The 21,549-nt window shown below is 48.3% G+C and overlaps 5 protein-coding genes across 5 annotated transcripts; 2 read left to right on the plus strand and 3 right to left on the minus strand.

Moving 5' to 3' along the window:
* Positions 1 to 3,445: 3,445 nt before the first annotated feature.
* FPRO_11962 (uncharacterized protein) lies at positions 3,446 to 4,788 on the minus strand (the record flags this gene model as incomplete). Its single annotated transcript, XM_031221494.1, has 2 exons — positions 3,446 to 4,455; positions 4,506 to 4,788. 2 exons carry the CDS (start codon positions 4,786 to 4,788, stop codon positions 3,446 to 3,448), a joined length of 1,293 nt encoding a protein of 430 aa, XP_031087047.1.
* A 723-nt stretch (positions 4,789 to 5,511) lies between these two features.
* FPRO_11963 (putative endo-1,4-beta-xylanase B precursor) lies at positions 5,512 to 6,557 on the minus strand (the record flags this gene model as incomplete). Its single annotated transcript, XM_031221495.1, has 4 exons — positions 5,512 to 5,516; positions 5,577 to 6,193; positions 6,242 to 6,360; positions 6,408 to 6,557. The coding sequence occupies 4 exons, from the start codon at positions 6,555 to 6,557 to the stop codon at positions 5,512 to 5,514; spliced, it is 891 nt and encodes a 296-aa protein (XP_031087048.1).
* Positions 6,558 to 7,879: 1,322 nt separating this feature from the next.
* Positions 7,880 to 9,015, minus strand: FPRO_11964 (uncharacterized protein; the record flags this gene model as incomplete). The annotated part of the gene is made up of 5 exons (XM_031221496.1): positions 7,880 to 7,940; positions 7,989 to 8,161; positions 8,212 to 8,246; positions 8,297 to 8,370; positions 8,417 to 9,015. The coding sequence occupies 5 exons, from the start codon at positions 9,013 to 9,015 to the stop codon at positions 7,880 to 7,882; spliced, it is 942 nt and encodes a 313-aa protein (XP_031087049.1).
* Positions 9,016 to 14,534: 5,519 nt separating this feature from the next.
* On the plus strand, positions 14,535 to 17,070 carry FPRO_11965 (putative sulfate permease II; the record flags this gene model as incomplete). The annotated part of the gene is made up of 4 exons (XM_031221497.1): positions 14,535 to 14,793; positions 14,862 to 15,007; positions 15,054 to 15,594; positions 15,653 to 17,070. The coding sequence occupies 4 exons, from the start codon at positions 14,535 to 14,537 to the stop codon at positions 17,068 to 17,070; spliced, it is 2,364 nt and encodes a 787-aa protein (XP_031087050.1).
* A 2,639-nt stretch (positions 17,071 to 19,709) lies between these two features.
* On the plus strand, positions 19,710 to 20,802 carry FPRO_11966 (uncharacterized protein; the record flags this gene model as incomplete). Its single annotated transcript, XM_031221498.1, has 3 exons — positions 19,710 to 19,989; positions 20,039 to 20,471; positions 20,520 to 20,802. The coding sequence occupies 3 exons, from the start codon at positions 19,710 to 19,712 to the stop codon at positions 20,800 to 20,802; spliced, it is 996 nt and encodes a 331-aa protein (XP_031087051.1).
* Between the last annotated feature and the right edge of the window lie 747 nt (positions 20,803 to 21,549).

A 21,549-nucleotide genomic window follows, 5' to 3' on the forward strand; every position in this document is an offset into this window, starting at 1 on the left:
ATGGCGTGTAAGACTACCAGTCAGGACTGGAGTGTGCGGGTCGTTTGCAAAGTTAACCGTCACTCTTGGAGGATAACACGGACGAGAGAAAAACAGAAACAACCAAGAAAAAAAAGATGAAAGTAATTAAACCGACGAAAAAAAGGGTATTATCTCCCTTCACTGTTTGCGATTGACTGACGAACTGGGTATTGTGCAGTACGGACTTGAGGGATTGGTGATTTGTGAGAAGAAGAGTACGGAGCACAGGTGGATTGGTTCAGAGACTAGACGAATAAGTAGATAGTGGTAAAGCCTAATATACAGGACTTTCCAAGAAGAAAACTCCTGAAAAATTATTATGCTGAACTGTGAGTGGACTGAGCTGAATGGCCCTTTGATCATCGCATGCAACAGATGTACGAGCAGAAAACATCCCGACAAGTCACTCAACAGGCCTCCCCAACAAATAACAAATAACTCCAACTGCACCAGAAGCCATTTGATCAACTCCAAATCTCTGGCAACGTTTTCCGCCCTGTAGTCTGTTGTGCTAGCCAGCTGTCTTGTCATGGCTCGCTACCAGTAATCAAGCCTTTCCGAAATGCTAGACTAAGTTAACAAGCTTTCCCGTATCGCTTCAGAAAGCTTACCCCCAAGAATCATTGCCGCCGCATACATGACCTTGAAATTTGTTTCAAGCCATCTGTATCATGCTGATGGATATGCCCTTCCCAAAATTCGATCAGTTTACTGACCTGTTCTTTCAATGCCTCATCAGATTCGACGCAGTGGACTCCCAAACGGGCACCAAAATCCCTGAAAGCCAGTCTCTTGGAAGCGCTTCCGCTCATATCCGTGAAATTTCCATCAAAGAGGTTGTTGGCTAGATCTATGACTTGCCGAGTAAATATCTGCGACCACTCCTCGTGAGGGTAGAAGTGGCAGGTCCATAAACCCATACCAAGATCCAATGGGTCACCACTGAGATTCATTGAGCCTTTTTGATGCATGAGACTCTCATATTCACTCATTTCTTGTTTATGAAACTGGTTCTTTCGGCCTTGTTGTACTGCTGTTTCTTGGAACATTCTGAAGACCATAAATCCACTCGCAACATCGAGGTGCCTGCCCTTTGGTGGGAACGGGGACCTTGTCCATATCCATGGAGATCTTCCAGATTATCCTGAGTCCACCTGAAGACTGGAAGCAGAACTTTGGATGGATAGCTTTGGCTAATTGGATGGCCAAGTCGTTATAGGACGGGTCCTGGGTGGCTCAGGAATGGCAATTGACAGCAAACATCCAGAGAGTCAGAAAGTGATGATGCTGTCCATCTCTGTCGCTCCCGGTCGCTCACTCGTTTCCAATTCTCAGGCCACCTTCAAGTGGCTCTGCATCGGTTGCGCCTGGTAGACGAGATGCTCCGTCCCTCGTGCGACCCAAAACGTCGTGCACAGTCTGAACAAGGCGCTTGGCCAGGGCGAGATATTTGTTGTTTGTTATTTCTTCATAGAGTGTGATGAAGTTGACGACTCCGAAAGCATCTGTCCAAAGTTAGCTCTCTTTGTTGCCGCTAGAGCCCGGGTTATCAGGAGGAGTCCAGGTATTAGCATCTTTGTCAAAGTGGCCGTAGACCTGGTGCATCGGTCTCGTGAAGCGACGAGTTTCATCTTCGCCAGACATTATGTTTGGCGCTGTGTCGATATCTTACGGATGTGTATGATTGAGATACAGCTGAGCTTCTGTAAAGTGCGAGAAATTGATGGGTTCAATTGGATTGCGTCTTGATGACTTCATCCCTCAGCACTGACGTTCAACTTTATGACCGAACAAAACATGTGACGAGAAGGAAACCCCGTCCATTCGTAGACCGGAACGCCAAACAAAGAGAGACCCTAAGCTTAGGTCAATTTACCTAATCATTTATATAGTAGTTTAGGGTCGAGGTCTTAGGTTTCTACTAATTTACCTAAATCCTTGTATTGTATTGCTTGAAATCGAAGCTCCTCCCTTGCCAAAAACAAAACCCGGACTGCCCATACTTATCCCACCTTCGACTTTCAATACTTTAATTTGATAGAAAACACACAGGCGCAATGAGTTGCTCAAAACCCGCCAGACATATCGATCACCAACTAGCCCACCTTCTTCCTATTAACGAACTCGAGAAACGAACCAAGATTGCGGTATCATCACAATCCAACATTCGAGTCAGCGGGTCAAAAGATGACTTCTCCCTGCGCGCTAAACACATAGCCGTGATCATGACGATCCCTTTGTCGCTTTGTGAACCAGACCAGCCTCTGTAACCGGATGGATTAGGCTTCCAGTTGAAGATGGCACTCGATTGTGTCGCACTTTTCTGCAGATGCTGTAAGTCAGCTTCGTTGCGTATATTATCTAGACAATGATATGAAACTTTTAAGATCTTTGCAATCTACGCAAATGAGAGCTGGCAAACTTCTTTTTGTCCACCGCGCCAGATAAATATCGCCCAACATCTATTGCATCAAGCATGTAGTGGGTTCAGAATCAGGCAAGGGCTGCGGAATAACAGGTGTTGGATTTCTGAGCGCATGCGTCTCTGTTCTATAGCTTATATCTGGATGGAAGTACTGATTGGATGGAGATCTACTTGCTTCTTGTTTGGCAGAGTGCTCGGGTTATCTCTCCTCTGACAGGCCTTCTATAAGTCTCTCGAATTGGAACTGATTTCGAGCCCAACGAAACTCGAGTGTACATGCTTCTGGTGGGAAGGTCCAGCAGTTGGATGCTGTTGAGAATGGCTGCAGCCTTGAAACGCATGGCAGATATTGCTATTAAATGAGGAATGAATGGTATTTATTCTATAATGCACATCAGTTTATTATCGTGTAATTAATAAAAGAAAGTCCAGAGTGTCTAGGATATATGTATAACTTTTTTAACTGTAAACTGTTCATTCTCAGATGCCATGTAGCTTGTGGTTGTCGTCCTTCAATACCGGAGTAGTCACTGTGCTTGATCAATCTTGGAAAGGAAGCCATTTCATAGCTTCAAGTTAGCCTTTGTACCCAGCATAATATTAGGCCTGAAAGATCTCTGAGAGCAACGGGCTGAATCCTCTGACAAGCTGTACTTATTCCATCAATTAGCTCGTTTCGTATAATGGTGAAGTGTTGATGCCGGGATTGGCTGGTCTCTCGAAAAGTCGGAATGAGTTCAACAACGCCCATTCATGACGTAAGCCTTGAGCGATTCGATGAATCTTCGAATGCCTTTCTCCGCTTCATGTTATCATTCTTGAACTGTTGAAGTCCACGCGTGCTGGCGAAGTATCCGAGTGCCACACCTGTATGTCAACGTAGATCCCCTCGCCACTAAGTTGTTGTCGTAGGAAGATGATCCGATATGTGTAACCGAGCACTAACAAGTGATTTCCCCCCCTAGATGCGATACAGCTTCAGAATGAAGAGGCTATCGCTCAAGAGTCTAACTCATGTTCTTCAGCAAAATTTGCCTGGTTCTGGATCCACTGCATCACTTTGTCATCGGAATTCGAATCGGAAAGCAGCTGTGAAATTCCGGCAGCACCGCTCAAGGCTGTAACAAGTATACAACCCCATTGCATGTCAATCATGTCCTTGAAGCGAGAGGCCTCTCCAGTTTGCATTCGTATAACGATTAGCTTTCCTGAACAGAGAGGTGCTCCATCACTTGTAGTGGCCCGAATTCTCATCCCATCGCGGGCCTTTGGTGGCGGATTTCCAGGTGTATGGAACTGATCGATCTCATTAAACCATTCTTTTAGATCATGTCCTGTGCCGGTGTTGAAGATATCAATCTGTTGGCCGAACCAGCGTTTGGTTTGAGGCATCCACCGGAACTCCAGAACCACATTGGACTCCCCGTTTCCTAGAGACTGCACTTCAAGGCATTTAAATGCAATGTATCCTTTGGACCACCAACTGTAGACTTGGGGGTGAAGAGAGATCATATTCCATGCCTTATCAGATTCCCCTGGCTTATCTCGGTTATTTAGGTAGCGAGTGCGATTTGCAAATTCCTTCCCGACTAAAAAGGTTCGATGAGGCCCTAAATCGAATGTTCTGTCGATGTGTTCCTGAGTATCATTCCAAGTAAATGGTGCGATATGGTATGCATTCGGGTATTTTGCACCCGTGACCACACAGATATTACCATCACGCGCCAAACATTTGGTTTGTTCCGCGACGTCTAGGGTATGTTTATCGATTCTGGGTAGCTCGACGGCTTGAAGTTCGTCGGTATACTCGGACTCGCTTCCTGCCGAGCTTGGCGGCTCAATTATTTGTAGTTTAAGGCTGGCTTCCGACTTGACTTCAAAGGAGGTCGTCTCATCAATATCCATCCTGGAGCTACCGTGGGATACAGTGCTTGGGCATGCGACAGACGGCTGGCCAAGTTGATCAGAAACGAAAGTCTCACGGTGTCGTTTGCGTAAATGTCGAAGATCTTTGATAGGTTTAGCTGACCGTGCATGCTGCTCAGAGTAGCTGACTTACAATACTTGCACGACGGCGAGATAGCGTCAATAAATTTCTGCATCTCAAAATCGAGAATTCTTTCTGACATTAACCCGTTTGGCCCGAAAAGCGACAGCGGGATGGTCATTATTGCGGCGACATGTTCGGCACGGAGGCGAAAGTCTTTTAATCCTGTCCGGCAGCAGCCTCGGATCAGTGACTGGATAGTCTTTGCGTGTCGAATTCTTTCATCGATTTCTTCCAGTGGAAGAAGATGGGCTGGTTGATGTTGCGATTGCCTGATAGGCATTGAGCGGGTCATGGTGGTGGTTGTTTCCATGCTTGAGAAAACATGAAATGAAATGAAATTTGAGTCGAAAGAGAATAAACAGAAATTCCAGAGGAGTCCACGCGAACTTTCTATGTCGGCCTTGGAATACTGTACACCAAAGCATGGCGGGTTGCCATTTATCGCTTACTCGTGCACTGCAGTGTAAGGTTTGTTCACTGCAAACTGTAATACTCAGAATTCATGAAGGGTGAACGTTATTAAACCCCACAGGTCTCCCAAGCTCTATGTGGCGTCCATTAACTTTGAGCCTCGGCTCGCCTGCGAATCAGGGTTTCAACTCACAACAAAGGTAAATTTTATACCACGAGATAATCGATATGCAACAACTAACCAAGAATAAGAGCATTTGAATCTTTATCTCTACGAGTTTTAGGGATAGGTTGTCAACAAGTTTTATACATCAAGTATATACAAGCCACTATTTCCCAACTAAAGAGCGAGGATTAATGGGTATGAAAGAATACAGTCTCTCCCACTGACTCCAAATCACCGGTGATCCTGTCGTTGAGGCTCTGGAGATACCACTGGCACCCTTTGCAACTCCGATGGCATCGGGTAGCTTCTGTCCAGCTCCGGCTACCACATTGTCCGTAAATAGAAGCGCACTGCTGAGGTTAGCATCCATGAGCCAGCTGGGCTGTGACACAGAGAGTACTTACAACGACACCAGGCTCTTGCTCAGAAGGTTTGTGCTTAGACTTATTGGCAGGGCTCGTTAGCACCAGTGTCAATCTCTTGTTGCTGGGGTTGGCTCTCACTACCAGGCTGCTGGAAAGAGTTTCCGTTGCCACCTTGCTGACCGTTTGCGCCCTGAGAAGCATCGCCTCCTTGAGAAGCATCACCGCCCTGCTGACCGTTACCGGGCTGCTGGGTATCACCCTGCTGGCCATTTCCACCCTGAGAAGCGTCACCTCCCTGGGAAGCATCGCCGCCTTGGGAAACGTCACCGCCAGTAGATCCACCGGAAGAAGCACCCTCAGAAACGGTCATGTGAGAAGATCCGCTGCTGAAGTAACCCTCAGTAGCGAGGATCTGGTAGTCGTGGGTACCGAGCTTCATACCAGCCTTCTCCCAGGCATCGAAGTGAAGACCAGTGTCGACGCTACCAGTAGAGCGATGCTGCTGGCGAACAGACCAGTACTGCTGGAAGGTCTGAGTACCGTCGATTGAAGGGGCGTTGGTGCGAGTAGTCTCGAAGATGTCGTAGGTGCTGCCATCAGCCTCAACGGTACCCTTCTTGGTAGCACCGCTGGAGGGGTTGTAGGTACCGAAGGACTCCACGATGTAGTACTCGACGAGAGGGTTTCGGGTCCAGCCATAGACAGAGAGGTAGCTGTTGCCATTGGGCTTGTACTCTCCCTCGTACGAGATGGTTCTACCAGGTATTAGCAAGGGGCCATGTATAAGGTTGGAGTGGTCTTACCGGGCCTTTCCAGGAGACCAGCCCTTACCACCGACGACGTTACCGCCATCCTTCCACTCCATGGAGTAAGAGCCTCCCTCGCCGTTGGTATAAGTGGCATCGGCACCGCCATCACTCCACTGTATAAAGTCAGTCATGGTCTGAGAATCATGTGGGTTGTACACACCCAGGAGTAGTAGAATCCGTTGTTAGTACCGGAACTGTTGGGAGTACCAGCCCGCTTGGTAATCTTGGAGAAGAGACCTTCTTTGGAGGGCGCGGCAAGAGAACCAGCTACGAGCGACAGCCCAGCGAAGACGGAAGTGAAGTGAACCATGATGAATGATTTGAAGAGAAAAAGAGTGTGTTAGAATAGAAAACGAGTGTTGCGATGGAGGATGGTTCCCTCTACCATTGCTGCGAAGTTGTTGGTATAGATATAGAGAAAATGACCCTTGTTATATCGGTTCGTACTATTGTTTCGAATAAACATGTGGTGTTGCTTGGTCTGAAACAACTTGTGGGGCCGGCCCGTTTTCCCGATCGGACAATGATTTGACGTTTAATGAAGGAGGAACGAGGCTCGATTTTTCCGTCCATTGGACGATTGTTTTGATGTTTCCGGGAGATGGTGATTTTAATGCGTTGAGCTGATGGTGGGCCGATTAGATCTAGATGCCAAGCAAATATTCATGCTTTCCGCTCAGCTTCGTAATGTTCCAAGTTTCATTTCTACAAATGGTAATTTTGCCGAGGATCGGATAAGTATTAAAGATTTATGAGATAAGGTTTGACCAAGATACATATGTTCGATCTCGGCATATATTTTCATCACTGGACTTCACATCGTCTTCTGATATCAGATACATCGTTGTCTCTAGCAATAAAGCCACGGCACCTATTCCGGTTCAAATCCACTCGTTTAACCTCGCGTTCCACAGTTAATTTCAATTGAAACGGGTTAACGGCCGTATTTTGTAACCAGCATCGGCAAACGGCAACATCCTCAACCTGAAACTTGGCATAAGCCAGAACCATGTGGCCCAAGTTTCACGTTTCAAGGATAATACCCGATATCAGGCTATTCTCGAAAGGCAAATACCCGAATACAACTGCATACATCGATCACAGTAGATCGGACCCAAATATAAGTATACATGATACAATCTAGTTACACATTGATTACATTTAGAGTACTCCTACAGTCGAGGCTGACAACTGCCATGGAACATTTTTAGCCTGAATACTCAATCAAGATAACGGATCGATCGTCTTAAATATCAAACATCAACAATGGATATAGTACGCAAATGCGGGTCTTGCTATGATCCCTTGTTACAGAAAAATTCCTCGAATGAACCCTATGTACATCCTATCATCACCGATGCGCCTCATGGACGACTGAGCGCAGTCCGGGGTGAATGGTGGTTCAGTAGCATGCATCATAGCGTGACAGAATGACTAATTCAGCCAGAATGCGAAAATTGACTGGGCTTCCGGTCTCATTCTATCTTCGCTCTATATCCTACGCTCTGTCTCAACCGTCTATCTGAGCCTGTTTTCAACGAAAGTTCAGTTCATGGGCACTAAACCTGTAACAAATGCACCTAGTATGCGTCCAGAGAAGTCTTTTGTTCGCTCAAGAACCCCCAGAGTACATCATGCGTTCCTGGTACCATTGGTTTCACTTGGTGGCTTCTCTCCGACAAACAGCAGCACCCTGAGATTATCAGCTCACAAATTCCATTACAATCATACGAATGCTTACCATGAAACCCTCCAAGTTGGTTTTCCGTTCAATCTCTTGCACATCCCTCGACTTCCGTCATTGTCTGGTGCCACATCAGCAGAACACCAGCCATCATCAGCAAAGTCAAGAGACTTTTCACGAAACAACTTCGCAGCAAGCGTCTTGGCAAGGCCACGTCGACGATATGGTTCCTGGCTCAAAATTAGCTTAGTATCGTGTCTTGAAGTCATAAAATACGTACCTCGCAGTGGAGGCTGATTAGTGAGCCATCGAACCCTAAGTCTAATTAGAGTTGAGCCGCATGAATTAGGCTCGAGGGAACTTACCCAGAAAAGCCCAGGAGACAGGCGTTCCGTCATCGAGCTTGATTACCAAGCTTGGCATGCGTCTCAGGACTTGCCTATGGGGCGTCAGCTAGTATTCCAGTTGGCCAAAATCAGACTTACACTGTTCTCGGAATATTGGTTCGGGAGATGACGACTCGGCAATCATCATCTGTTGCCGTTCCCCAGTGCATACCCTCGGGTAAAGCTATTTCTTCCTTCGGAAGATCCTCATACTTGAACAGCCATTTGTCATATGCCCCTGTTTCACGAGCTTGAACGCGGCCTGTCTTGGAGAGTAGATCTCGGACTGAGTCGTGCAATGTTCCCACTAAGACAGCCTCGCCGTAAACGAGGGGATGACCATAAGCCTTTGCTATCACGACGCTCTCCTCGATAATTTTCTGGAGTTGCTGCTCATAGACAGCCGTGTCGTTGGTGTCAGCATTATCGGGATGCTCGAGAGTCGAGTATATCCACATTTGCGTGTCAGGGCCACCGCCGACGTCGATATACGCCGCAGTGAATCTCTTCGGAAGATCTACCCCTTCCTCGAGTTGAGATTCCGCTACCAGTATGACTCTTGCTGTCTCTCGTAGGCCATTTTCAAACTTGGTAAACTGAAGACGTCGAAGGAGGGGTAGCGAGTAGGGCAGTTGTTTAGTCAAAAGCGCCAAGAGCTGCTCTGGCACGGTCGTGTACACTCTGACAAAATCCGCCATTTCTATGACTTTCAAGTCCCTCAGATAGTGCTAGACTCGACAGATGGAGAGATGGCATCGAGAAAAATAGGTTGAGATACGTGGATGAATGAATCATTGTCACGCATGGGTAAATATCGGTTATCGGAAGGATGGCGATGGTGACGCTTTTTGGCAAGAAAATGAGTCACTGGGATCACTTCCCTGTCTTTAAGAGTCGCGAAAATGTACTTCAGTTCAGTGTAAAAGCTGAAACACCGAATCGTTGTTTATTCTTCTTGCCTCCGATTTCGGGTGGTAGTTAAATCGAGGTATGACTTAGTCACTTTTTGATCTCTGAACTCAAGTGATATGTGGCGCATGTCAAAAGGTAGCCAAACGAGTCATACTTAGCTTCGTCTTGGTGCCTACCATGGCCATAACCTTCGAGATTACTGAAGCTCTGTTCAAGTGAGAATATCTTGTCCCAGGCCAGGTATTGGGTAGAAGCTGATCTTCACCTCTCGGGAATTCACCTCAATAATGCCACTGCAGGTTCAATTTTGCACGCCTAACAGTAACTTATATGTAATAAAGCCTCTAAAGAATTATCTGCACTGGAACAACCTAGTGAAAAAAGAAAGGACACTGATGAGATGAGGCAGGATCTCCGTAACTCAGAGCTGCCACAAGTGAGCTACCCTACAGTATTTGTCCCAATAAACAACACCAAGGTTCACGGATAAATAGCTGTCCAACATCCCTACTATCTTGCCCGGGCTCTTTTGGGCTTCCTGTAGATTTAATACGATTTTTAGATGGATGGCGAGTGGTCAACCCGACGTTGTTCGACTTTACACGATCGTTACTCATTCCACTACCGACCGTGGAGAATGGTGATGCAGCTTTTTGACGAGGACAAGGTGGAAAGAAAGTCCAAAAACGTCACAATTAGCTCCAATAATCTCACCACTCGTGTAGAAAATAGCGTAAACTGACCACGAACGACCTTGTGATCTGTCTTGATTAGGCTAACAATGGCTATTCACATCAAAATCATTTCTTTAGCTCGATGGTCAACCGGATCGCTACCAGCCGACCTGCGACAATATGTCGTCAGTCAGTCAATAAGTCTCTAGCTTGAGAACAGCCCTTTAGTGTAATTGCCACTCTTGATGCGCTGCCCATTCGGTTGTCTCAATTTCTGGTGCCCAGTCCCGGTTCACCTTGGCCAGATCAAGAATTCTCTACTCTCCACCCATCACCAACTCCCCGAGAGAGGCTTGGTAGTCTCGACTCCCCGTGAACTCCCCGAAATAAAGTCACGGACAAATGACGGCCCTGAATTTGGACGCGACTTGAGCCGCGTGACGGAAAAATTCTCTTTCAACCTCACAACAACATTGCGAGACTGTCGATCCACGACAGCAGCGCCTACACCACATCCACGCAACTCCGAGGCACGACAAGATAACCGGGATGGACGAATACCGAATGTCACTAGGGACGTGGTATGTGGGTCGACGCAATTAAGCATAATGAACTCTGCTGACATGGGAACATCTAGATTGTCCAGATTGTTGATCAGTTGCCCCATAGCATACGGTACCTCCAGTAGCCGACCGATCTTTACGCTGACGACCACATCGATCTGTCATCTATCGACGTAATAACATTGTCGTGACAAGTGGGACAGACGCGCCTGGCCGTCTTTCACCATCGCCGTGGCTTTCGACGCAATTGACTATCGAGATGAGATGTCTAATGGCTTGCCACCTTTGATCGTTAACTTGCCACAATTCCACGGATGATAACCAATAGTGGCAGGTGGAGGTTCAGCTCACAATGTCGTGCCCAATTGGAACCTTGACGAATCAATCAGAGAACGAATATCGCAAGGCCACGACCAGCCACGAACGAACCCAATTACGTCCGAATTGGAGTTGGAACTGCAAATCCCACGTATAAACTCGACTATGTCTCGATAACCTTGCAGTTGTTGGCAGGGTTGTGTGCCGTATTGCCGATTAAGTGCGTTGCCAAGCTCCCAGAACAACGGGATGTGCTCGCGTGCATTTGGTGGCGCCGCTTGGAGGATGCATTCCCGGGAGAAGCCAACGGCTGCGCTAAAGGAAGACGTGGGCGTCGCTTGGCAGGGGATCAAGTACCGTGTACAACGAGTGTGAGCACTACCGTACCTCGCTCAAAAACACACCGAGCTAAGACGGCTCCAAATGCACACTCCCCGACACTAGACTACCACCACCACCCAACTGGACGACAAGGGTAGATCTGGGTTGTTCATCCCACCAACCGCGGCGAGATTGATTAGGACGCAGAAACAGTGCTGGATAAGCTTACCTGATGGCGCGCAAGATCTGGAAATATTCGCCATGGGGCCTGGATCGCAAGGTGCGATGTGCAGTGCCCTGAAACTGTCGCAAAGTCATTAACGCATAGACAAATTCGATCATCGAAGGAACAGAAGGACCGACGTCGGCAGCCTTGCAATAGCAACCCCCTGGTACTCATCTGCATTAGCTCAAATACCACGTTCGCCAAGGCAAATTGCTATCGAGATGGCCAAGACAAAATTGTATATGGATTGGCGGACTTTGTGCCGGAAGGCGTCGCCTTTCGTGGGGGACCAAGCCGGAAGGCTTATGGTCCCGAGCGGGAGGGATGAGGTGAGGCCTTGGCTGTACATTGGCTTCTTGATCAAGTCATTCGTCCAAATGCAAGCTGGACCGTCGGGCAAGCCCCGATGGTCCGGAACAAGGGTTATTGTTGGATCCAATGAGACATGCAGCAATGACAAAGGGAGAGACTGTCAACGAGGTTACTCCCAGCTCGCGTGCCTGCGTGAGTGGGGGACGAAAGGGACCATTTTTGAGCTGAAACAGCAGACGCAGCCGGCCACTGCGGGATAAATCTGTTTCGATCTCGTAAGGAAAAGGCGGGAAACGACCGACGACCCAGCGATGGCCCGAGAGTATTACGCGGAGAGTGCTACGATGGTCCATATTGTAACGAATGGAAGCAAGCTAATACGCGGCCACGATCGCCCAGATTGGAGATCCGCGTTCCCTGAAATGAGAAAAGACACATGCGACGCACTAATATGAGCAATATGGAAGGGTCTATTGCGCCAGATAAGATTTCGGACTTGCCATATTGCACCATGCCAGTGCGCCGACTTGCAAGTTGAAGCTATTGATCGAGAGCTGGCCGCTTCACACACGACTCGGAAGATCGGCAACATGTATCACGGCCAAGCTGTCAATCTAGAGCCTCTTTGACGCACAGTAGGTGTAGTTGTTCGAGTCTAGACCTGATGTGTGACCGCGCAACCGCAGCCTTGGGAAAACTAAAGTTGTCTTTGGTGCACACTCACTTTGAGAGACAGCAAGGGTTGGGCGCTGGACCGGGGGTGGTGGAAATTGACGAATGGACGAATAGACAAATGAGGATGGATGTGCACTTGTTACTGGACTCCCCGAAAATAGGGACCCATCTTGAATCCTCAGCCGTAGAGCATGGATGTCGTGATGGCTGAGTAATAGTCTCACCAGAAGCAATTCTGGACTACATGGAGGGCTCAGGACTTTCACGATGAAGCTTGGACATGAGAGATTTGCAGCTTTATTGTGGGCTCTGTTCCGTAACCATACCGGCATTCGCGATGTGATATCGAGTCTCATGAAGGTTATTCATGGTCCCGTAACGCCAGGGACGTTAGCACCGGTAGCAAAGGGGAGTGGGGCCGAAGCGTTACGGGGAGTTGGGATATGGGCCGATGAGGCCATCATGATGAATATTGGGTCATTGAAGAGATTGAACAGCGAAAAAGTCTTTATCCAGAGCGACGATTCACTCTTTCTAAAGGGAACAATGGCGCCAAAACGACGTAATAAAGCAATGAAAGGCTTGAGAGTCCAACAGTGTTCATCTCCCCGAGAATAGAAACATGCATGGAACGAAAAGCTCTCAGGCCGGTAACGGCGAGGTAAACCTCAAAGACAGGGGTATCTGAGCTACCTGACCAACTCCCCGAAGGTCCCTGAAGGATGTGCCCTCACCCACTGTAAGCCTTGGATAACAATACTCCGTACGCTACACAATAAATGTGGTAATTCACAACAATTTTCACGCTCGATGTCCTCCGTGTCTCTATGGGATGAGTTCATTGTCCATTTCTAATCCAATGATGATCTCATTTTACCATCAAAGCTTTTATGGTTTCAAGTCTGCTATTCCGTAATGGGAATAAGTCTGCCGCTTAGAAAGCGGAACTAAACCATTAACGGCTTTAGATCGAATGGCGCAATCGGGGACCATATCGTCGCGAGATCTAGCAGGGATTTTCTCTTTTCATGAACTTTGAGCGTGGTAATGCAAGGTCAGCATAATGTTCACAGACCTTTGTCATTTCGTTCAATACTACTTACAGAGCATCAAAAGCGTCGCTCAATGCAAGCTCTGAGAGAATATTGTTCTTGAAGAGATGCGGTCTTGCCACGGAGACGACACGAATGTTGGTGGAGTTTTGGCGCTGAATTGGGATAGCGACAATTGCATGCTCAGATCCTGGTCAGCACGCAATGGTTCTAATGGAGCCCCGGACACCCAGCTTTTGCCGCAAACTCCCCACGCTACCTCCATCAATTCTGCAGCTTGACGCGGTACAAGACAAGACAAGGGAAGAGAGAGCTTGGGGTGTGAAGGAAATGACACACCGCACGAGGGTCCGAGGAGAACTCCAATGTGACCCCAGCTCGCATGTACAGGCTACAAAGGATACAGGCATTGCCAGCAGCACCCACAGTTTTTGGCGTTCGTCGATCCCTGTTCACTCGCTCAGTGAGACTCTCATCTCCCCGCTCACAAAAAAAGGAAACGTTATGGCATTGGATTTGGGCTGTGGTCACGATTGCATGAAGCCCGAAAAAGGGCTGGATTGAGAGGAAATGACACTACAGCGTGGGCCAGGCCAGACCAGACCAGGATAACTACAGGTTCAGGATCACGGAACGATAGCGACAGCTTAGCAGCAAACAATACACACGCCCTTGGACTCGGATCGCCGCTGGTGGTCAGCCAGTCCGGTCTAAATTTATATGTGGCCCTTCCTCGCCTCTTTCTGCTCGATTATCTCTCTCTCAACCTCACTCTCACTTCTCAATTCCCTCACCGGGTCTTAACCCCATATATATCCTACAGATCGACTCGATCTGGCTCACCATTTCCCTCCATCAACCCTCTGACCCTGAAGACCCAAGAACGTCAGTCGTCATAGCTACCTCGACTACTTGTCCTAACTAGGAGAAAGTCTTGCTAGCGCTGCATCACACCCCCGACCGACCGAGCGACAATCCGACTTGGGGACCCACGGCACGTCTTGACGACTCAAATACCCACGTTGTGCCGTTGCTGATCAACCTTTCTGATCTCCCCGTTCTTGCATACCTACTCAGCAATCTTACTTTATCTCCCTTCTCCCATCGTCTTTTTTTTGAGCGTTGTCCTTTTTCCCCAGTTGGTTTTGCTATTGTTGTTCCAACATGTCTCAACCTGGCAAGAATTCTGCCAAGACGGCCTTGGAAAAGTTCATCGGCGCCGATCACACCGAACCCGAAGAGAAAGCGCCTTCAATCACCAATGCAGACCTTTACATCGAAGAGGAGCCTACAGTTGGTGAATTTCTTCGAGAAATCACACCCAGCGCTCGTGCTATTGGGGAATACTTTTACAACCTCTTCCCGTTCTTGTCATGGGTCGGCAAGTACAATTTGATCTGGTTTATTGGTGATTTGGTTGCCGGTAAGTTAACTCCCCGGTGCGGTTTCGTTCTCGGGGAGACTCTGTTTGCTGACATCAACTCCCCGCAGGTATCACTGTTGGTGCTGTCGTTGTTCCCCAGTCTATGGCCTATGCCCAGCTTGCACAGCTTCCCGTCGAATATGGATTGTACTCATCCTTCATGGGTGTCTTGATCTACTGGTTCTTCGCCACTTCAAAGGACATCACCATTGGTGTAAGTACGCTTTAATCTTGCTGAACAACTTTAACTGACTCTTTAGCCCGTCGCTGTCATGTCCCAGGTCACAGGTAACATCGTCCTCAAGGCTGCCGATTCCCTGCCGGACGTTCCTGGTCACGTTGTCGCCTCCGCCCTCGCAGTCATCGTCGGCTCAATTGTCACATTCCTTGGTCTCGCTCGTCTTGGCTGGCTCGTTGAGTTCATCCCTCTGCCTTCCATTTGCGCTTTCATGACCGGCTCCGGTGTCAACATTATCGCTGGCCAGGTACCCAAGCTTATGGGCATCAAGGGTGTCAACACCCGTCAGGCAACGTATCGTGTGATCATCGACACCCTCAAGAACCTGGGTGGCAGCAAACTCGACGCTGCTATTGGTTTGTCAGCCCTGACCATGCTCTACCTGATCCGTATTTTCTGCAGCACCATGGCCAAGAAGCAGCCCCAGCGCGCTAAGCTGTACTTCTTCATTTCGACCCTGCGAACTGCTTTTGTCATCCTGCTGTACGTTGGTATCAGCGCTGGCATGAACATCAACCACCGCTCCAAGCCCCGCATTAGCATTGTCGGCGACGTTCCCAGTGGTAAGCTATCTCGTCTCACAATTGATGATTAATATATGTAACTGACTAACTTTTTCAGGTTTCACTCACGCTGCTGTCCCCGAGATCAACACCCCCATCATCAAGTCTTTCGTCTCTGAGCTTCCCGCTGCTGTCATCGTTGTCCTGATCGAACACATCTCCATCTCCAAGTCTTTCGGCCGTGTCAACAATTATGTTATCGACCCCTCTCAGGAACTCGTCGCGATTGGTGTCAGCAACCTTCTCGGTCCCTTCCTCGGAGCTTACCCCGCCACTGGATCTTTCTCCCGAACTGCCATCAAGTCCAAGGCTGGTGTCCGAACTCCCTTCGCTGGTGTCATCACTGCAATTGTCGTCTTGCTTGCTCTCTACGCCCTTACTGCTGTCTTCTTCTACATCCCTAACGCAGGCCTTGCTGGTGTCATCATCCACGCTGTCGGAGATGTCATCACTCCTCCCAAGGTTGTCTACCAGTTCTGGCGTGTCTCACCCATTGAGGTCATCATCTTCTTCGCAGGTGTACTCGTCACTATCTTCAGCTCCATCGAGAACGGTATCTACACCACAATCGCCATGTCCGCTGCTGTCGTCGTTTTCCGTCTCTTCAAGACCCGTGGTCGCTTCCTCGGTGTTGTCCGTGTCCGAACCATGAAGGCCAACGTCAGTGACGGTACCGCCAGCCCTGGATCCGTTGACGAGGGTGAGGGTTCTCTCCGAGCTGGTTTCCTTCCTCTTGATCACGGCAACGGTTCCAACCCTAAGGTCATCGTCCGCACTCCTTACCCTGGTGTCTTCATCTACCGATTTGCTGAGGGCTTCAACTACCCCAATGCCTCTCACTACCTGAACCACCTCACCGAGACCATCTTCCAGGAGTGCCGACGAACTAACCCTGCTCTTCTGGGTAAGCTTGGTGATCGTCCTTGGAACGACCGAGAGCCCCGCCACATCAAGGCTATTGACAATGATGAGAGACCTATCCTCAAGGCCGTGGTCCTTGATTTCTCCAGTGTTAACAACGTCGACGTTACTTCTATCCAAGCTCTGATTGATGTTCGCAACCAACTCGACAAGTTCGCTGCTCCCGAGGTCGTTGACTGGCACTTCGCCAACATCGAGAACCGATGGACTAAGCGTGCTCTCGCTGCTGCTGGATTCGGTTTCCGCACTCCCCGCACTAACCACGAAGGCACTGGACATTGGAAGGCTATCTTCTCCATTGCCGACCTCGGCGGTGATGACAGCGCTGCTACTGCTGCTGCTCTCGATGAGAAGGCCAAGAGCGCCCCCATCAAGCAGGATATCGAGGCTGTTGACGACTCTATCAACAGCATTGGCTCCGAGAAGGGTGTCTCAAGAGATCCAACCAGCGCTCGTCTCATTGCTGTGCAAGGTCTCAACCGACCTTTCTTCCATCTCGATTTGCAGGAGGCCGTCGACGCTGCCGTTTCCGCCGCTGAGTTGAAGCAGCACTAAATTGGCTATTATTACATATTAATCGTTGTGTATCTGGGTATCAAGGTGTTTCATGGAGTTTTAATATGGTAAAAGATTTGTCATGTGTTGGAATCACACCGCCATAGAGGTTGTTAGGCGACGTGTCTATACCCGATTCAGTTTTGATGTTGTTCTAGTTCTAGTGTTTATAGGGGGGAAGATGCCAATGGCGACGTTGGCCATGGCTTATGATTGACAATGACTTATCACTTTTACATGCATGCCTTTTGCTCGTGACTGCCGTAAATAATAAAGAACTTGAGACTATACTGAGTAGCCTGACAATCCCTAGAATCCAAATATGTACTGGCAGTGATTAAACCCTTTCTATATCTGCCCTCCATGCTCGCTGTCAGATTTCGGTTCCAAGTCTTGTCTTTGATGTCATGTGCTAAGCAAAAACACGACCATGCATGAAGGTGGTGTGATCATTGCCTAAGACAAATAAGAAACCAGTCCAAGGTCAATCGGTGTTCAACTTATCTAGTTGAGTGAGATACGTTACCCCTGAAAACTGGTCACTTGAGCAATTGAATCACTGCTATCATGCATGGACTTGGTACGTGTTGTGCATGGGAGCCTCGAGCTATCGATCGTCCAATCTGAACGACGTAATATCACTTCTAGGGATAGATCACCCGAAGTGAAGCTTCTAAGGTGACGAAAGAGTAGAGAAATAGAAGAATTGCTCTAGTGAGCCTGATATCGTACAAGCAGAATGTCTGCCATGAGTCCATTCATAATTCGTCTTGGCATCGCGGAGCGGTGACTCCATAATATTGTTGTTGACGTAGGTTCTTAAGTGAACTATTTAGAGGCAGGTAACATGTGAAGCGCCACGAGAAGTGTAGTTTAATGACAAAGCTGCGCTTGGGATAGTGAAGGTTCTCGAGCGTACCTTGCCACCGTTTATGTCGACTAGTCTGATGTAATGGGCTTTTGCAGCCATGAGAAAGCTCATAGGGGTGCTCCAGAGTTCACAAGATCTTGTCTCTTGCTGGACGAGGACTCTTCGAATGAGCTGGAATGAGGCCAATATTATTCTGGCAGAAGGCCATTCCCAGACTCTATCACTGTGAGTCATACACTATATTGGCTTTGGTTTCGGGTCTCAACTATCTAACACCGTCGTCATCAGATGAAAACATCCCTGGCGAGTAGCGACACAGTATCGACTGACCATAAGGGGCAACTGAACATGTTGGCCATCAGTAGACTAAGTTGCGGCTCAAGGCTTCAGAAAGAACACGTGCTTCCAGAAAGTATCCCGTAACTTAGCGATGAGTTGAGAGAAGGCAGTTATCGTCACCATAAGGAATCTTCGCTTCTTTGTATTTTTGGAGATACAAACGAATATGCCGCCTGACTACCTCGTAGATATCTGCTTTCCATCTTTCGGGCAGGTGAACAGGAGGACATAAGCTGGCAACGCAATGTACGCTTCAAAAGCCCATGCACACCAAGTTAACAGGAATATCAGAAGAATTTAGACAAGTCTCATGTCAAAAGCTATCTGCGGCATCTTGTCCCCGGATGTCGGATGAACATGGGCCGTATCGTCCAACTTACCCCTGACGCCAGAATGGTTCAAGATATGGTCTGATATCTATGTCATTCGTAACTTATCGTCACTCTTGAGCAAAGCTTCGGAGGCTAACTGCTAGTGGTGCATATCCGGCACTAACTCCCACTACTGTTCCAGGTCTCGTGCCTAGTCAAATTGAAATCGAGATGATTCAATGCGAATCTCCAGACCATAAAACAAAAATATCCCAACTCAGATCGACGAGAAAGGCAAAGGATGCAAGACCCTGAGGATCTCACCGCATGACATCATGTCCGCCGATCGGAGCAAAAACTTTGTATGGCGAAACCTTCCATCAGGAATTCTAGAAACAATATCGTCATGGATCTTGTTAGTACACGTGGAAAATACTTCCGTGCCGAGGCAAGCGGCTCCGCCGTGCTCCACTCTTCACCGGGTCCGTATCCACCGAGAGCGGTCCGAGAATCCATTTTCAACGGTTGAATTTTATTTTGAGATTACAAAGCTGGGGACAAGTTACGTGAATGATCCGAGGACCTGAAACAAACGGTCAGGATGGATAAAGATAACGATGTTTCCGAAGTAGGTATTAATGGCAAGGGGACATGTTAAGCGACTTGTCGGTGAAGAAACATCACTGTTGCCAGCATATTGAATGTGCAACAAAAGAGAAGCATCAAAAGCTGGGTGCTGGAGAAGATACTGGATCAGTCTCACCGGAAATAAACATCCCAAAACATGCAAAACCTGGAATGCCAAAATGTCCATAATGACGGACTCTTCACTAACCCCGATATCAAGGCAAAAAGAAGCTTTCACATCCCCACTTCGGTCTCTTTCTTCAGGCTCATTCCAAAGTCAAACCCACAATCCGTGCTTCGCGTGGTCGGCCAACTCGATGAGGAAGACTGCCCCGGCCGGTCCGATAGCCCTATGTAACCGTAGCTATCGCCAGCCGTTTTCTATATAAAGACCAGCCCAGAAGCCCCCTTCGAATCGAACCATATACCCCATCTTTACACAAAACTCTATCTCTACATCTCTATAACCCTACATACATAGCATCGCAACAATGGTCTCTTACAGGGTCTTCCGAGGAACCCCCGAGGGAAAGATTGTCTCTGACACCGTCGAGCGTGAACTCCAGAACCACGAGGTCTTCATTGAGACAACACACTCTGGTGTTTGTGGAACGGATAAGCTCTACCAGCCCAGTGGAATTGTCCTTGGTCACGAGGGCGTTGGTGTTATTCGTGAGGTTGGATCGTCAGTGAAGAACGTCAAGGTTGGCGACAGAGTTGGATTCGGATACACACATCAGATCTGCGGCTCTTGCGACAACTGCTGCACAGGTAAGAAATCGGAGAGTTCTAGGAAATAACAGTACTGACCCTGCTGCAGACCTTGACCAGTACTGCCGTGAGCGCCAGATCTATGGTTTCTCTGACACTGACAACGGCTCCTTCTCCTACGGCGCTGTCTGGGACTCTAAGACCGTTGCTCCTATTCCCGATGGATACGACTCCGCTGATGCCGCCCCTCTTCTCTGCGCGGGAGCAACTGTCTACACAGTTCTGACCAAGTATGGGCTTCGCTCTCAAGATAGAGTTGGTGTTATGGGCATTGGTGGCCTGGGCCATCTTGCTATCAAGCTAGCTGCTGCCAAGGGTGCTCACGTCGTTGTCTTCTCTTCCTCCGAGTCTAAGAGACAGGAGGCCCTTGACTATGGCGCCTCTGAATTTATTGTTTTCAAGTCTGGAGACGAGGCTCCCGAGAACTTCAAGCCCGTTAAGCACTTGCTTCTCTGCGGTAGCGCAAATGTCGACTACAGCAGGTACGTACACCGCACCAGCATTTGATTCGTCACAACTAACAATCATAGCCTCGTTCCTCTTGTTGATACCGATGGTGTCATCTACCCTCTTACTGCCGCTCTAGAGTCTACTCCCGTGCCCCTGACCTCGCTCTCCCTCAAGGGCATTCGCGTTCAGGGCTCTCTGGTCAGCTCTCGCGATAGCCTTCGCAAGCTTCTTGATTTTGCTGCCAGGAAGAACATCAAGCCCACCATTATGACATACCCTCTGAACGAAGAGGGGATTGAGAAGGCTCTACACGACTTGAAGGAGGGCAAGGTTCGATACAGAGCTGTCCTTGTCAAGGAGTAAAATGGTTACGTGTTGAAGAAATTAGAAAATAGCGACTGCGGAGCTCAAATGTGTTTTTACGGAGAAAAGCGAGGTTGAAGGATATACCAAGTTGTAAGATTACGAATTTGAAGAAATTGACGTTGGCTGTTGTTGAGCTAAACCCGGTTTGACTGATTGGAGCTGTCGCGATTCGGTGAAAGATTTCGTAAGGTGGTGACGACAACAGATGCATGGTGAGGAACTTTTGTAAGCTTGACGCGCTTATTAGCTTCTTATTCCGCCAAATCAAACCCGAGGAACGGAATATGCTCATATTCCGACCCAACTTACCCAAAATTCGATTGCCATTTGTGAGGAGAGATTGTAATTCACCATGACAGAGACTATGTGTAGCTTACTGGGTTTGCCCTGACCGAGAATAGAACTTGACTGTTATTGTCCCGAGAACAAGAATTTGGAGCTCATAGAATGTCAATAGTCAGGATCCATCTCCTACTGAAGGGGTACACCAAATTTCGTTTGATTTAAATATTGGTTACATGAAATATCTATCTGGTCTGCATCACAAACACGGTTAAGTCTATCATTCCCTATTTCTCCCTGTAAGACGGCGTGAGTTTGTCCTATCGCTTGGCTGACCACCCAATCAACTCCTTTCCCCGCAGTTGATAGTGCATTAAAACGTAGTCACCCACGTAAGCACCAACTGATTCAGGTCAATTCGTCATTGGGTCTCACACTGGCATAACCAAGTTACCTTATTTA

This window comes from Fusarium proliferatum (genome assembly GCF_900067095.1).
Source record: "Fusarium proliferatum ET1 genome assembly, contig: FPRO_scaffold010, whole genome shotgun sequence".
In the NCBI taxonomy this organism is placed as follows: Eukaryota; Fungi; Ascomycota; class Sordariomycetes; order Hypocreales; family Nectriaceae; genus Fusarium; species Fusarium proliferatum.